This window comes from Cryptomeria japonica, chromosome 1 (assembly GCF_030272615.1).
Source record: "Cryptomeria japonica chromosome 1, Sugi_1.0, whole genome shotgun sequence".
Classification (NCBI taxonomy): domain Eukaryota; kingdom Viridiplantae; phylum Streptophyta; class Pinopsida; order Cupressales; family Cupressaceae; genus Cryptomeria; species Cryptomeria japonica.
The window spans coordinates 372,374,538-372,389,627 of record NC_081405.1 but is presented as its reverse complement, the minus strand read 5'-3'; the positions used below and the strand labels follow the sequence as shown (position 1 = coordinate 372,389,627).

The window sequence follows — 15,090 nt, the reverse complement described above, 5'->3', positions numbered from 1 at the left end:
ATTCATCCTTAAAGTGAAAATGTCACAATATGGAAGGTCCATCCTGTGAATTCAATTTAATGCTATGATATCATCATTTGAGTAAATGGTGGCGTACTTCCCACATATTTGCTTATCTCACCATCGTTTGAATTCATCCTTACAATCTATTTTGGGTGTCAAATTAGTTATTTTTCATTACAAACAATCTACATAATTCATGCCATGCCTTTAATGAATCAATCTCAATCATCTCACATTTTATTTCAACCATTGTCTTTGCTATATCATTTGCCATTTTGTTCCCATCTTTGTACACATGAGATATGGTGAACTCATCATAAGACTTAATCAACTCTTGAATTTGCCACAACCATTTCCCTAACTTCTAATTTGGCATTTTGTTTATTTGAATGATATTGATTACAATATGTGAGTATTCTTCTAGGTCATTTCTATGAATATTTAATTTACTCCCCTAATCAATTCCAGTAGCACTGCTTGAAATTCAACCTCATTATTTGTGGCTTTTCTTATTTTTTAATAGAACATTATTAATCTGATATGTAATAACACATCTTGCCCCAACTTCTCTAGGGTTACCACACAATGTGCCATCAAAATTAACCTTGATCCATCTTGCGTCAGGAGGAATCCATTTGACATCCTTTCTTGAGCTAGAAATTAGATAAGTCTGCTTAACTCTTTATGCATGGGTATACTTTTATAATTTTAAATTAATATAATATTTTAAATATTGTATCAAATATTTATTAGCCAAATAAATTTGCCTTCTAATTTTAACTATCAACTCCACTTACAGTCACATTGAAAACTAATTACATTAATTATTATTTGCTCATCTTTTATTAATTACTATTAACTATATTTTTAATATTTATGAATCAACCAAGCAATTGACAAAGCATTTGCTCATTAGTATTTAACAAATTTTTGTTCTAAAAAACAAATTCAATTTTAACTATACTAATTATCGCTATGCTTTGTATGAATCAATTTTGAAGCTAATGTTAACCCCAACAATTATAATCTTCATGTACCAAATAAAATTGTGATATAATACTCATTGGAAGAATTTGTTGACTTCAAAGTATTATCCAATTTATAACTAAAATCCCTATAAGAAATGAAATGTAATGAGATGAGCGTGCTAATAAAAACTCACATTTTCAAACTTTAATTGACAATTATTTACACATCAAAACATTATTAAAATTGAAAAATATTCAACATCATCTAAAACCAAAACTACAATTAAAAATACTTTGAAAAAGTAACAGAAATATGTAATATTTTTAAAAAATAAAATGCTAGACTACCTCTCAAGCTTTATTTTGATAATTATTACAGGCACGACTCCTATGAAATCAGAAGTCACTCTGCTCGCTCGCCTCCTCGGTCCACAGTGGCAGCCTGCTTCTTTCCAAATCTCTTTCATTTAGACATCGATCAAGAATCCTGCGTCAAACTCAGTAATCGCCATAGCTAATATTGTGTAGAGTATTCATCACAGATTTAAGGAGGGAAATATGGCTCACAGGCTGCTGCGGGACACGGAGGCAGATGGCTGGGAGCGATCTGATTTCCCCATCATATGCGAGTCCTGCCTCGGCGATAACCCCTATGTCAGAATGGTATGTTCAGTTTTTCATTTTTCCTTTTTTCTCATTGTTTTTTTCAACTAAATCGCTAGTTTGTGGTCTTTTTTAACCCCTCATTTCCATTCACATTCACGGAGGAATTCTGACCTACTTATTTTAAGGCGAATTTCAAGTTATGAACTACAGCTCTAAACCCTAAGTGGGAAAATACTCGACTCGAAAACATCCAGGGTTTCCATTTGCATCTCTCTCTCTTTTTCTTTGACCTATTTGTGATAAGGCACGCCTTGTATTCTTCCCGATTGAATTTGGAACATTCAATGGATTCTAGAGGGGTGCAAATTATAGGAATTTTTAATAGAGTTCGCAGTCACCTCTATTGCATTATGTTTGTTCATTTTTTGCCTGTTAAATATATGTTTGAGCTTATGGATTATCCTCGATGACACGTTGACTGCATTCTTATTAAACCTGGGACAAGCTCCGATGAATAATTATTATTACGAATGAGACACATACTGGTTGTTGAATGGGGGATGTTGGACTTTTGCAGCACTTGCTTTTTAGTTTTTAGTTTTTACTTATTTGGCCAATTGATTCCCTCCATTTTGTCTAAGATTGAAAAAAATTGTGGCTTCTTTCTAAAGTTGCCAAAGGAATAACAAAGAGAATCCCAGAAGTCCAGGTTTGTTGCGGTTGAAGAAAAATTCCATACATATGTGTGAACTCATTATTCTCAATAATAAATATCCAACCAAATACTGAAAACCATTAGCATGAACACAATAACAAACCTACAATGTGTGGGAGGAAAGATCAGTATTTGCGTAGTAGTTGATGTATGAACTAAGTAAGCCTTTTTTAATTTCTATTGATGGTAAAAGTATTGACTACTTAATCTTTACTAGTTGCTGATCTATTTGTGCTGCATAATTTAAGACTTCAAAAATTTGTTGTCTAGAGAGGTGTGTAAATGTGTAGAATTAACCTTAACGTTTAAGTATACCTATCATCCTCAAACAAACGGACAAACTGAGATTATTAAAAAATGTTTAAAAGGGTACTTGGTGAATTTGAATCATTAAACTTGATAGTCAAAATGGGTTTTTAGATGTGAATTTATATGCAATGACATATGATACAACTATTGTCCTTGTACAATTACGATCTTCAATTGATTGATTGGTCTATCAAGGTGGACTGTCTGAAGAAGGCACCTTTGTGTTTAACGTCAATATTTCTAGATTGTTGTGCTAGTATAATATGCAGGAATCTGTCAGCTTTGCAGGATTGTTCCATCATCCCAATCATGGATCATGAAGGGTGAGCTGAAACGTCGATGCAGTTTATCCATACACTGTTTTTTTGGGAAGCTTTACACTTGATATGTTATGTACAAAGTAATGTGTCATTCATGCAAGATCGAGTCAGTTATGATGTGATCAGTTACTCGTAAGTTATGCAGCTTTTGTTATTTAGTCAGTTAGTATTACTTAAGCAGTCATCATTAGTAAAATGCCCGTAACAGAAAATTGACTTTACAAGTGGCAAAATCAATGTGATGTAAGTTACACTAGGTTAAGGTCTTTGAGCTTGAAAAATATATAAAAGGTCTTTAAAATGTGGGCATGATAAAAGTCTTTTAAGCCTAAAGTGAGTGTTATTTGGCTGAAAACATTGGTCAGGACTCAGAAGCTCGGAGAGTTGTTTTTTGCCAAGTACAACTACTAGACTGCTGTTGGATGTGGCTCACTTGGCACCAAGGAAAGTTTCTATTACTTTGTATGGCTTGGTTTGTTCATTGAAATAGAATAGTGTATGTGGCTTTTTCAAGATTTTGGTGTTATTATCTTTGTAGATTTTTTTTTTCTCAAACATCAATTTTTCCATACAAGAATTAAAGAAAACACAATTTTCAGATTTTGTTTCCATATTTTGTTCAATCTTTTCTTTATTTGTTTATTTCACCAGTTTCATATTCTTGTCACAATATTGGTATCAAAGCCACTTTCTTGGTCTAGTGGATTACCAATAAAGGTTGCAGTCTAGGCCACAAAAGAGGAAAAATAAAAATTGGTAGTAACATTCTAGTGCATGTTACAAATTTGACGAGGCAGAAGAAACCTATAATATTGCAGCTGCTGAAGGTTGATGGTTATTTTGACTGATTGATCTTCCAATATACTAGCTTCAACAACTCCCGTTCTCAATAGCTGTAAGTCTGAACGCCAAACACATGACATTTTTTTTCAATCCAAGCACACATTTGGCTGGACTGATAGGAAAAGCAAATTCAATCAATTCATATATTTTTTTGTCTTACAGAAGTTGCTGTCCAACTCAATAATGGGTTTCAACTTTTCACCACATACATAAACTCTATCATTGAATGTGGAGGAAGTCATCATTAGTTCAATTGATTAGAGGTCAGGAACAAGATGAACAATGGTATTAGCCATTAGGGACATGAATAAGACTAAATGCTTGGTATTAGCCTCAAAAAAAGAGAACAAGAGGTTGAATTGATAACAATGAAGAAGACCATCATGTGGCCTGCAGCAGAAGAGGGAGTGCTGGAAGGCACAAGTTATGGGAAAATCCTCTTCTGAGAAATAGGGCTGGGGGACATCCTCGATACTTGGAAAAGGTTAAGGAAGGAACCACATAAGTCAAAGTTTGAAAGTGAAGTTCTCTATTTCCATGTTTGATGGGGTGAATGACCATGCTAATCCTAGGTCTTCGATTAAGAAAGATGGATTGTTTGTTTATAATAATAATTAAACTAGACTTGATATTTTCAAAATCAGATTTGCCTTTTTATACCTAGAGGGATCAACATTTGATTGGTGGCAAGTGGTGGTTGAGTGTGAAATTGAGGTTGATGTCAATGGGAAAGGTTTTTGTTTGAATTCTTGCATGATTTTGAGGCTTGTAACCAAGAATGTTTCTTGGCCCTTGGAAAATAGGGTGCAATTGTCAGTGACCTATTTAATTTATTGAATTTGGTGAAAGCAAGTTTGATGGTTTAAATGTTGAAAGGATGCTCACTTGGTGGGTGGCTGCTCTGTAAATCGATTGTTTTATGTAGTTCACACCAAAACTTTGTAGCCTAGTATCTTTGAGGAGGATGTTTAATAGGCAGAGGCCTATTTAAAAGATTTAGGAGTCATTTTGCAATCTGTTCAGGCTTCAATCTCCCCAAAACACAAAATCCTCTAGATTACTGAATATTGGCCTGTCAAAAGCTATACCCAGGAATCCTGCTGCCCCCACTGGCTTGGGTTCAAATGGATTTTCCTATATATATATATATATATATATATACAAGGTTAAGTGGTAAAACACTGGTGCTTCCAAAGCAAAGTCTGTAGTCTAAATTCTTAGTTGGAATTAGGTAAACAACCACCCTCAAGTTGCTGGTTGTGGAGTACCCCAGCAGATGAAGTTGGGTGAAAGTGGTGAATTTGATGAAGAGATAATTCTTGGTCATGGCCTTGCTCACCCTGCAAGGGGGGACATCACCAAAATTAAAAAAGGGAAAAAACAAACTGTAACTATTTGAAGTCAAAACAAAGAGAAAATGTAACTAGTCGAAGTCTAAACCTGATGGGTCCTATGGTGCAAGAAAGAAACAGGTCCTTTGCCTGGACCCCAAACATGCAAGAAGATAGTAGCAAGTAAAATCTGGTGACAAGAAGTTATATTAGATAAAAGATAGAAGAAGCATTTTTGTGGCAAATATCTAAAGACAATTAAATGCCTTTTTCCACCAAGAGCAGGACATATGGATTCAAATTCTTGTCAAATTTACTGTCAAATGTAAATTTGATTCTTCTCTGGACCCCAAACACACAAGAAGATGGTAACAAGCAAAATCTGGGGACAAAAGAATTTATATTAGATATAAGATAGAAAAAGAGTTAATGTGGCAAATATTGAAAGACAATCAAATGCCTTTTCACATCAAGAACAGGACTTATTGATTCAAAACCTTGCCAAATTTACTCTCATAGTTTGATTTTGATTCAAAGCATCTTTGCACTAGATTCAATTGCTGGGTGGGGTACACCTTGAGAAGTAAAATTCGTAGGAATTGAAAATGCAGTGCTTCAGTTAACATTTGTTTTAGTGTAGCTGTATTGTGGTAGGTGAATATTCTTCCATGTTCCTTTGAATAGTTAGAAGCACTTTGAATAGGTGTCTTTCACATGACAGATATACTATTGCAGATCATCATTTTGCAAGTTTGAATCCAGTCTGGGTTTCAATCAGAAGAGTGATTATTTTTCATTGCAAATATAGGGTAAATATATTTGCTCATATGGGGGTGTGAAATCTAGGGAATCATTTCATACTGCCATGAAGAGGTAGAGGCACCTTAAGTGGGTTCTGCTGGTGAGGGTGTGGAATTAGGGTACTTCTGTTGCTCACATGACAAATGCTAGTGAAGGTCATGGTTTTGTGACTGGAAATTAATTTGATTGTGAAAATTAGAAACTTTGACCATTTTGTTGATGTGCTTTTTATGCACATGCGAACATAGAATAAAAAATCCAAGAGTATCTTATCCTCTCTTGAACAAAATCTCTCAAATGCTGAAGATTAGCTTAAGGATCACTTGAGAAGACTCCAAGGTTCATGAATGTAGGGTCACTACATGTGGATAAGCTCTGTTGGTTGATGTGATTGCTGGTATCACAAGGGGACTTACATTCGAATGCTTGAATGCTTGATTTGCTGGCACTTAGGTCATCTAATGTTACAATATGGTGATGCTTTTAATCCTAAACTAGCTGGAGTTTAAAAAAATGGCAAAAGACGAGGGGTTGAGAGAGTCTATTCTAATCCTAAGAATGTAGGAATATAGATGAATGACTTGGTGGAATCCTACTGAGCGAGGTCTCACCATCAAACTGAACAATTTGACACAAACTTAGTGCAATCTTCTAAGGACCATTCAAAGATATTCGAATCATTACCATCAAACATTGATCACCATTCAAGTTAATGCATAAGCAATGGACGTATAACAATTCGAAGTTAAGCTCATATCACTCTAGTTGACCACGCAAGGCACACTTACAATCAGCAAGAGGCTAGTGGTATGGAATAAACGGATTCCACATGAATGTATTCAACAAATTCCTCCATTCAATCTAATTAACATGGAAGTAAATCGAGAAGTAAAGACCATGTGAGTTGTTGAAGCAACAAATCAAATTCACCATAACTTCAATGAAATCAATTGTTCTCTACAACAAGGTTTGGCAACAATCTTTGCCTTCTCTTAATCTAATTTCTATTCTAATCGCTATTCTATTCTCTCCTATTACTAACTATTAGCTATTCTCCAACTATTAACCTTTACGAATGAAGAGTCTGAGCTTTTATAGAGAGCTAATTTACAATGAATGGCCATGATTGAATCTCCATCAATGGCCAAGATTTTACAATGAAAACCCTAATTAGGGTTTGTTGCAACAAACTCTCCTTAGCCAATGAGAAAATTACATTCCATGAGTGTGGACCAATAGATATCAAGGGTAGGTGCATCAGAGTTTGTGCATCCATGGGTGAGCTTGGTTCACTGAATCAAGACATACTGAGGTAGACGTTCCTTGATTGGTAGAGATAGTGATTGGGACACGACCTCCAACTTGCCTTTTTTAGGCTTGATTTGAGTCATCATCATGAAGGGATGTTGAGAGATATCTCTTGATACTCAACATTATCCATCTTCAATGATGGTGATAATCTTCTAACTTTGATTAACTCTTCTGAAACTGTCTTCTCAAATGCCTTGATCATGAAAGTGCAAGATATAAATCTTAGTTTTGAAGTATTGATGAACTTCTGATGTCTCCATTGTATCTCTCCTTCGGAATTCCTCCTCTTGTGATTCCCTTCATGTCGTTGATGTTTCTTGTGTGATCTCCTTATTTCTTTCTTCATTTCTTGCAAAACAAACAAGCTAGTATTGAATACACTTGATATATAGGTTTAATAAGAGCATATAAAGAGAATTTGCCCTCATGGAGGAGCACTTTGAAGTTGCTTTTCGCTTGTGGTGAGGAGCTCTTGAAGTGTATTCCATCCTTGATGTTCATTAAGTTTCCCTCGCCTTAATCTTCTTCATTTTCTTGAACTTCGCTCATACCCTTCAAATTGTGAAGTTTGCTCATGTAGGTCAAATCATGAAGTTTACTCTTGCATGTTGAGCTTGTGAAGTTCATGAAGTTGAGATTTGCTTGTGTAGGCTTGAAGATGAAGATTGCTCTAAATGGTGTGCACTTGTAACTTGTTTCAATCACCTTGCTTATTCATGAAATTCGCTCCAATTTTCTAAGTCATGAAGTTTACCCTTGTAGAAAATTCGCTCCAAACCTTGAACTTATGAAGTTCACTCCAAACCTTGAACTTATGAAGTTCACTCCAAACCTTGAACTCATGAAGTTATAAAATCACTCCAAAATGGCAACTCATGAAGTTGCAAAAATCGCTCCAAAACAGCAACTCATGAAGTTGTAAATTTCGCTCCAAAACAGCAAGTTATGAAGTTGTGAATTTCGATCTAATGGTTATGCACATGAACTCTTTTTTCCATTGCCTTGCTTGCTAGGCTTGCTGGTCTTTTCAAAACATGAAATCTGCTCCAAACTCTTCAAACCTGAAGTTTCCTCCATCACTCCAACTCATGAAGCTGCTTCAAATGTGAAATTCGCTCCAAATCCTTCAAACCTGAAGTTTGCTCCAATACATGAAGTCATGAAGTTGTTTCAAACATGAAATCCGCTCCAAAAGTCTCCAATCTGAAGTTCGCTTGTGATTATCAACTCATGAAGTTCAGTCTTGCATGAAATTCACTCCTCCTTGATTCATGAAGTTCGCTCCCAACCTTGAAGTCATGAAGTTGCTTCATGTGTGAATTTCGCTCCAAATCTGTTGAACCTGAAATTTGCTCCAAAAGCCACAAACCTGAAATTCGCTCCAAAGGCTCAAACCTGAAGTTTGCTCCAAAATGTGAGATCATGAAGTAGGGATTTCACTCCACTATGCAAAGTCATGAAGTTCGCTTACAACTTGCAATTCATGAAGTTCATGTTCTTTAATTCGCCTCTTTCATTTATACCCATTTCACTTGTGAAGGCTTGAAGATGTAAATCGCTCCAACTTGTGAGATCATGAAGTTCGCTCCAAAACACAAACTCATGAAGTTCGCTTGGCATTGAATCCATTCAAGGTGACCATCCTTCATTTCTCATCAAACTTCACTCACGTAGACTTACTTGTGTATTCTCATAGGTGGAATTCGCTCCTAGGATGCAAGTCATGAAGTTCAAACTTCGCTCCAATAAGGCAATTCATGAAGTTCGTTTGAGAAGTGCAACTCATGAAGTTAGAATTTCGCTCCCCTTGCTCAGGTCATGAAGTATACATTTCGCTCCTCTTGCTCAAGTCTTGAAGTTCGGTCTTGAGTGTTTGATCATGAAATAGGTGCTTGTTAAATTTCCTTCACTCTTTCACTTTCAACATGAAGAATTTCGCTCCAAAAGTCTAACACATGAAGTTCCCTCCAAAGTAGCAACTCATGAAGTAAGAATTTCGCTCCAAAGTGGCAACTCCTGAAGTTCATTCATGAACACTTGAACATGAAGTAAGTGTTTTGTAAATTTCTTTCATTTCCATTTTGCTTGTGAAGCCTTGAAGATGAAATTCGCTCCAATCTCCTCCTTCATGAAGCTCGCTCCAAACTTCTCACACCTGAAGTTCGCTCCAAATCCTTGAAACCTGAAGTTTGCTTCAAACTGTGAAGTCATGAAGTTAAAACCTAACGAGGACTTAGAGATGAGGCGGATTACAAATGAGCTATTTCATTGCACAAGATTTCAATCCTCAGAATAATTCATTGAATTGCTCAAACTCATACTTACACCAATTCTTAAGCAAAAGACCTAAAGGGAAATTAAAACAATTGGAGCTTACCTTCAACCTTGAACTCTTGGATTGACGTTATTAGCAATTTTATTCAACTCTTTAGCTAGACTCCTGATTAACTGGCATGACATGCAAACCCTATGAACTTAATCACTTACTTCACATTTCACAAAAGGCTATTCACCTGACACCTGGCCATTTTAAGTGCCTATGTTTCTCTAATGCAAAGGCTAATAGCAAAAGACCCAATTATTAACTAAGCAAGCAGGAAAAAGTGGGGGTCCCCATTTGCAATGGGGCGATGTGTGAATACGTCACAACACATTTCACATTGAAAATACACGGTAAATATGTTGCTTATACAAGGAGTATATTGGGGAAATCATATCTCTCTGATGGGCTATTCTGTTTGGTCTGAAATGAAATTCTTGGTCATCTCATAAACACAATGGAATTATTTAATGACAGAAGATTTGGCTACATAGAAGTTTTTATTAATTCATTTTATTATTTTTGAATCAAATGGAGATGTTTGTAAAAGTGCCACTTGTTTAATTTTTTTTTGGCATACTTCTGTTGGTGCAATATTTTTCTGCATCATTTACAGACATGTTATTTAGAGTAATACCTCCTGGCACATTGAACCCGGCTATCAACTGTGATTGCAGCTTTCTTAAACAGTATAGTTAAGCATTTATGGCACCTTTTATAACTTAAACGTCCCTTTATGCTAAAACTTTGAATGTCTTTAACTTATGTTGATTTTATAATGAAATTGCATCAGTTTGAGTATTTTTTGTTTAGTGTCCTGTTGCTCGAAAGGAGGTAGCAATTTTTGTTTAAATTCAGGCCTTTCTTGTAAAGGAAGCATTAAGCTTTAACATTTTTTATGATGATTTGCAGACAAAGGCAAATTTTGATAAAGAGTGCAAAATTTGCACCAGACCTTTCACAGTTTTTAGATGGAGGCCAGGCCGTGATGCAAGGTACAAGAAAACAGAGGTTTGCCAGACATGCAGCAAGTTGAAAAATGTTTGTCAAGTGTGTCTGCTTGATCTTGAGTATGGATTGCCTGTCCAAGTCCGGGATACCGCTTTGGCCATTAACACAAATGATGCTATTCCAAAGAGTGATGTTAACAGAGAATATTTTGCGGAGGAGCAGGATCGAAAGGTTCTTTATTACTTGTACCAATTTAAAAAATCTTAAGTTTTTATGTCAGAAACAATGCTAGATTGTGAATAAATTTGTTTGTGAATGTGTGATATTCAGTGGACTTTTTATCCAAAGATATATTCTGTTTGGTTTTAAGTTTTATGTATCTCAATTTCTGCTTGTAACTCAACAGGTTCTAAGTTATATAGTTTTGTGAAAATATCTGGTTTTTTGTTGGAGTTAATCAAACTTAGAGCTTTTGGAAATGTATAAGTGCATGTGGAGTCATTTTACAAATTGTGTGTTTGATACATTCTTTGGATGGTATAGTGCTTAAATAATTTTTTCTTGTGTGAACAGTTGTACTCAAGTATACTATTTTATCATATAGCATAAAATTTTAGATGGAGGGTATTGATTTCTGCTACTGTATATTTTTTAATTTTATTTGAAGAGTTATCAGATGGCTGTCAGCTCTTCCTTGTGTTTGTCTCCTTCAATTGTTGAACATTTTAATGCAATTATGAAGATGATTAGTATAAAAATGATGTCTATTTTACTTCTATTAAGGAAGTAAATTATTATCCTACTGTTAATCAGCTATTACTTTCTCATGATTCCAAGTTTCAAAGTCTAGGCACAAGTTTTAGCCTTCTACTGTCTGGAGAACATCCTGTATTTCTTCCAATAGGTAGACAAGAGAAAAGAAAGATGCAGCATAAGCAATATGCTCCAAGTCTGGCAGCATCTGTAGAGATTCCGTAGGGGCTTCTTACTGTTTGTCTTAAGATAGCTTCAATAGGAGAAACTAATAAAGAGATTGTAGATGTTGTGTTCATTGCATAAGATTGACCTCCTTTGACGCCACAAACTCCACACAATTTTGAAATTGACAAATAGAGAATTCTTGAGTATTAGCAACTTGTTAAAACTAGTCACCCCTGAATTTGATTTAAATACAAAACTTATTATATAACCAAGATTGAAATTACTGGACAATGATTATTAATTTATTTCACATGACGAGCTTTTTCCAAGCAAAGTGGCCTATTCCACTGGTTTTGGAATTCGTTCTACTTTAATAGGTTAATTCAGGGTTCTACAGGGGCCCTCGCCCAGAATATAAAAATGTTTTTAGTTTTACAATTTGAATAAACTGGAGCAACCCAAAATGACATGCTAAAACAAATTACCAAAATCTGTGACCATGCTAAACCCCAGGTATAGAATCAGGCACAAGAAAACAAAAAGCAACTAAAAACAAGAACGTACATCCAACCAAGTTAGCCAGATCAGCCAGAGGGGCCGCGTTCTCAATCTTCCTTAGCTGTGGTCTAGACACTCAACTATATTATGGTTCTACCTACAGCTTGGAAAACACCACATTAGAGATGGCCAGTAAGGTATACAAACATTTAATTTCCAAACAATCTTCTTGAAGGATAACTTAAAGGTCATCTAGTGACAATGCCATGTCATGGCCATAGAGAGCTAAATTTGCATGTTTCTTGGACGGTGTTGGAAGCTTGCTAGAGATCTGCCAGGTGACCTATGTTAGTGGTTCATTGCCTTAGACCTGCAGGTTTGGGTGCGATCTGGTCTGGATATTGATCTGGGTTGGTTCGTAGGGGGGTCTGTCTACGGTTCCGGAAAAGCACTGTGGGTTTGTCCCTGACAAACCTGAGAAAACCTATCACGAATATCGTGATATTTTCTACCACTGCCGCTATGATTCTGCCATTTCCTCTGAATTGCGTTTAAATAATTTGAAATCTCTGTTTCTCATTTGCATTTGTTCAGCCCTAATATTTTGTAGTCTTTCTATTTACATTGGTATGGAAATATCGCAGCACTTGTTAAAAAAGGGACTAATGTGAAGAATGGATGCCCCTACGAATTATATTAGTTCCAAACACATGAATAATTTATTATTATATATATCATCATGTTATATTTATATATCATAATCTTTTTATTACTATAATTTTATACTTAAATTATTAATATTTGTACACCTGAATAGTTTTTTGTATGGACGAACCCCAAACCAACCCAGCCCCAAAATTGTTTCAAGGTGGGTCTATGAACCTGAACCAGGATCCATACCAGAACTGACATCATAGGCCAAGTCCTCAGCTTGCTGTAGTCTTCCTGCAACATCACCTGCCTCTACCATATTGATCTCAGAATTATCTTCCACATGATTAAAACTGCTGTTAGAGAATCAACTCTTTTGATCTTGGAAGGATTTGTGAGAGAATCGACGCTTTTGTAACAGATTCGTAAATCTTGGCACCTAGCTTGAAGATGAATTCTTAAGTAAAAAGATGCTCTGCTGCACATCGTCCATATTACCTAGACTTATTGAGTCCAAAACACCCTTGATGAAATGTTTAGTGGTGACATTTTTAATGTAGAAAGCCTTTTGTAGACAACGGTTAGATACTGTACTACTGTAGGGAAAATCCTGAATAGAGAAGTCACGTTTCATGATTGCTTAGCAACAGATAAGAGCCTCCTTGCAACACTTGCAAGAAAACATAGAGTTCCAAGAGCAAAAAGCAGCAACAAGTAGAAGTGAGCATACTTAAGCAACCACTTGTATAAATTATCACGCTTGGCATGGAAGAACAAAAAGATTCCACACATTGAAGTCCTTTTAAATTAGTAGTGTTCCTTCACAAGACATCAAACATCTCAAAAGAATATCATTAAAAGGAAGAGAATCCACACTAAGCATAGCCAATAAATCCTAGTGTTCTCGTAGGTTGCTAAATTTAGCAGCAAAAGGGAGTCAACCAAAATGTCAATGTTAGCAAAGACAATTGACAATCCTGTTACATTCTCTAAAATAATGCTCAGAAGAAATGTCTTCGAGTCTAAGACATAGATGATGCACTTTTTCAATAATATTATTTAGCCCTCAATCCTTCAAAGAATTATTCCCGAGTCCATTAATCACAATTAGAGAATTGCTTTCCACCTCCATGTTTTTACATGCCATAAAGATTGGCAATTTAAGGCCTTATAACATTGCCAAAGCTTCTGCTTCATTGTTAGACTTAGAAACCAAATAGGAGGAGGCGCCATTTATAAATACTAATAGAATATTAGATCGCGACACCTGCACAGGATGGAACTGGATTACCTTTGGTAGCTTCATCAAAGTTCAGTTAAAAAAACCCACTTTAGGTGGAGAGCAAATGATAGCTTTATGGTTTAACAATTATTGGTTACCCATTGACGAGGGAGTTACATTGTTATAGTTTTAAGTATATATTTGTTGCTTATTAATTGTGATATTAGTAGCATGTTCATTTTAGTTGGCATGAGTGGCCCTAGTGTTGAAGGCATGCATACAACATTGAAAAGCCGTAAGTTTGAATCGAGAGGGAAGTAAGGTTGTACACCTCGTTGAACAATAAATAAGTTTATTGGAAAACAATTTCCTTGTGGGATACCATGAGGGGAGTCTCATATCCTACATTATTTCTTGCTTGGCAGTGACCTAAAAAACTACATTCTTACCTTTCCAAAACAGTCACATAATAACCATAATCATAGTAATTTTTTTAATATAATGTTGCAACTTTTGGAGGAATTCATGCAGGTCGTGTCTTATCATTCTCCCCCTGAATATGTGATAATTCTTATTGCTTTTGTGTAAAATCAGATGCAAAGTAGGAAATGGTGAAGAAACAAAATTGCAAATGACAAATATCATTTTGAAGGTGATTTTTCTTTTTGAAATTTGTTTACAGAAGCTACAGCATGTGCCAAGAAATGGCTCATTTCTGAACAGTGTTTCTTAATAGTTTGTCGTGATAAAAAATGACCAATTTTATCTAAAAAAAAATTAGGAAAGAATAAAAATTAAGTTGAATCCAGCTTGAAACATAGTTAACCTGCTTCTCATTTGTATTTTTGAGTATGCAGTTTGAAGATCAAACCTGAAAGTGAAACTAGCTTGCATCAAGTGTGATATGCTGGGATTGTTTAGGGTAGAATCAAAATACTTGATAATGAGTGAGAGTGGATCGATGGCTCCCATTTGCAGAGATTTTCTTTTATTTAGGCTTGAGAAAAAAGCTATAATCCACCAAGTTATTGGGATGGAGACAGCAGGGGATGGGGTGATGCATTTCGGGAACAAATTTTATCGAGGCCATTTAAGGGGACATTAGGGGATGCCTATATAAAAAATAGGGAAATTTCAAATATTCATATTAAAATATTGATAAGACATTCATCATATACATTATAGATCCTTATTGCAAACTATTAGAGGTGAATTGAGAATTCACATTGAGTCAAACAAATCAACAAATGTCAAAATTTAATTGCCTATATAACTTCTTGTCAATTTGCATATGACATATCAATAAATTGTATAAAATAA

At 35.3% G+C, this 15,090-nt stretch overlaps 1 protein-coding gene across 1 annotated transcript in view; it reads left to right on the top strand.

Moving 5' to 3' along the window:
* Positions 1 to 1,318: 1,318 nt before the first annotated feature.
* LOC131069099 (zinc finger CCCH domain-containing protein 40) overlaps positions 1,319 to 15,090 on the top strand; it is a 29,713-nt gene continuing 15,941 nt past the window's right edge. Inside the window, exons 1-2 of the mRNA XM_058004409.2 lie at positions 1,319 to 1,634; positions 10,440 to 10,709. Coding sequence (XP_057860392.2) covers positions 1,530 to 1,634; positions 10,440 to 10,709 — 375 coding nt within the window. The 5' untranslated portion in view covers positions 1,319 to 1,529. The remainder of the gene's footprint in view (positions 1,635 to 10,439; positions 10,710 to 15,090) is intronic.